This window comes from Macadamia integrifolia, chromosome 3 (genome assembly GCF_013358625.1).
Source record: "Macadamia integrifolia cultivar HAES 741 chromosome 3, SCU_Mint_v3, whole genome shotgun sequence".
NCBI classification, from domain to species: Eukaryota; Viridiplantae; Streptophyta; class Magnoliopsida; order Proteales; family Proteaceae; genus Macadamia; species Macadamia integrifolia.
Window position 1 is genome coordinate 48,285 of NC_056559.1, and position 2,141 is coordinate 50,425.

The 2,141-nt window shown below is 42.2% G+C and overlaps 1 protein-coding gene across 1 annotated transcript in view; it reads left to right on the top strand.

Annotated features, from left to right (window-relative positions):
* The first annotated feature begins 639 nt into the window (after window positions 1–639).
* The window catches only part of LOC122072795 (protein RER1A-like), a 9,695-nt gene continuing 8,193 nt past the window's right edge, over window positions 640–2,141 (top strand). The window contains exon 1 of the mRNA XM_042637205.1: window positions 640–1,252. Within this exon, the coding sequence (XP_042493139.1) occupies window positions 876–1,252 (377 nt within the window). The 5' untranslated portion in view covers window positions 640–875. The remainder of the gene's footprint in view (window positions 1,253–2,141) is intronic.

Sequence of the window (2,141 nt, forward strand, 5' to 3'; positions counted from 1 at the left end):
AAAAAGAAAAACAAAAGCAACCCAAAAAGTCCAATAAGATTAGGATTTTTCACTTAAATAGTTTCATATATATATAAATGTAGGGGAAGTGTTTTGTATTGGGAAATGTAGCTCTTACATGTGTGTGTGAGGGTCAATAGTAACGCACAAGGAAACATCTATAGAATAGTTATTTTCCATTTCATAGGGGTGGATCAGTCATTTTGCTTATGCACATATTTGGGTGCAAGAATCACACTCCCTCATAGAATACATTTTTTAAAAAATGTAGTAAGAAAAAAAAAAAAAAGGAAACAGAAAATTGCTTGGTTTTTTTTTTGTTGGTAGAAGAAAACTACTTGATTACGAGGGCCATATGCCCAAAAACAATGGTGCACGAAATTACCACCCCACCTCTTGTTAAATAAAAACAATTCATATTGGTTGGGAGGACCATATGGCCCATGCTGGTGCCAAGGCCGTGCAACCAGACAATGGTCTTTCGCCCCTCGCCCCTCGCCCCTCGCCCCCACCCCCACCAAAAAAAAAGTGAGGATACGAGCCAATAATTCCTCGACCAGACCCGGTTCATATCGGCGGTTTACATGAACCAGAACAGAGTCACTCAAAAAACATGTGCGGAGCAGGAAAGCATTTTCAATTAAGAGAGGAAAAACCGGAACAGAAGGCGTGCTCGCAGGAACAATATGGATAGCTGAGTCCTCCAGCACATCTCTGTCTCCTAATCTCTTCTGATCCTCCATTGTTTTCATTTAATGGTTTTCCAATCTTATGAATCAGATCTTTTAAACACAGGGGATCAGTAGCCAGTGGAGACGCGAAGCAAATCAACAAAAAAAAAAAAAAACACTAAAGAACGACTCAGAAGTAAGAACATGGAATCGGTCGCCGTCGGTAGAGGCGGAGAAGATCTTTCGTCGAGCTTAAATCCTTCTTCGGCGGTTTCCGAGTGGAGCTTCGCCGTATCTCGTCGGTACCAGCATCTGCTAGACAAGTCAACCCCTCACATACTCAGGCGTTGGATTGGATTCGCCGTCGTCGTCGCCATCTACGTCATCCGTGTATTGTTCATCCAAGGATTCTACATCGTCTCCTACGGTCTTGGTATCTATATCCTCAACCTCCTCATCGCCTTCCTCTCCCCTCAGGTTGACCCTGAGATTGAAGAACTCGCCGACGGCCCCGCCCTTCCCACCAGAGGCTCCGATGAATTCCGCCCTTTTGTTCGCCGCCTTCCCGAGTTTAAGTTCTGGTGCGATCCTTACTTCTCTCTCTCTCTAATTGTTGGTCCTCTTTTTGAAGTTATTATCCAATCGTGCGAACTGTTTCTCTTATTTTTCCTCTGATTTCCAATCGCTGAGTTTTCATCGATGATGGTCGGAACTTTCTATCTTGTTTGGTAAAATGCTGAAATACTAAAATTCTATCATGATACATGCGCATTTCTGTTCCTTATTGATTCATGAACATGCTTTTTCCCTGATCGTTAAGTCTATCGTAATGTATTCTTTAGTTTTCCCAATTCTTCTGATATATGCTGTGACAATTTATTTTATCGATTCGTTGACTTGACCACATTACAATAAAAGCATGCTTGTATCTTGAATTTAATCATCAATGTAGTTTTCCCAAATGCTTGAGGAATATTTCAACGATTTGGACTGGCTTGCAGAAGAAATTACAACTAATAAGCTAATTAGAAATTTAGACCATCGAAGAAGGGGAATGTGCCCCAGCTTTAATCGAGCAAAGGGGCTAGGGTTTGGAATTATATACTCGTGCCTGCTACTCAGGCAAGGTGCAGGGCTGTCCCTTTCTCCCCAGGTGCTGTGACTATTGACCCATGAAATTGAAATATTACATACCACCTCTGTCGAAACTTAAGATCAGATTTTCAGTGTCCTGGAAAGAAAGGTTACCTTGCAAAAATATAGATTCTTATGGCTTGCTATACATCAGCTTGTGCCATAGTTGTCAAGGTGTCTGTCTAGGTGACCAATTGCTTTTGTGTCAAGGCTTGTTTACCTAGAAGACCTAGGGAAAAGGCAAGAGAAAATAAAGGGAAAAAAAGGATGAAGAACAAGATGACAAAGAAGAGGATGAAGCAGCTTTGGGGTGGGGGTGAGTTGGGGGGGGGGGGG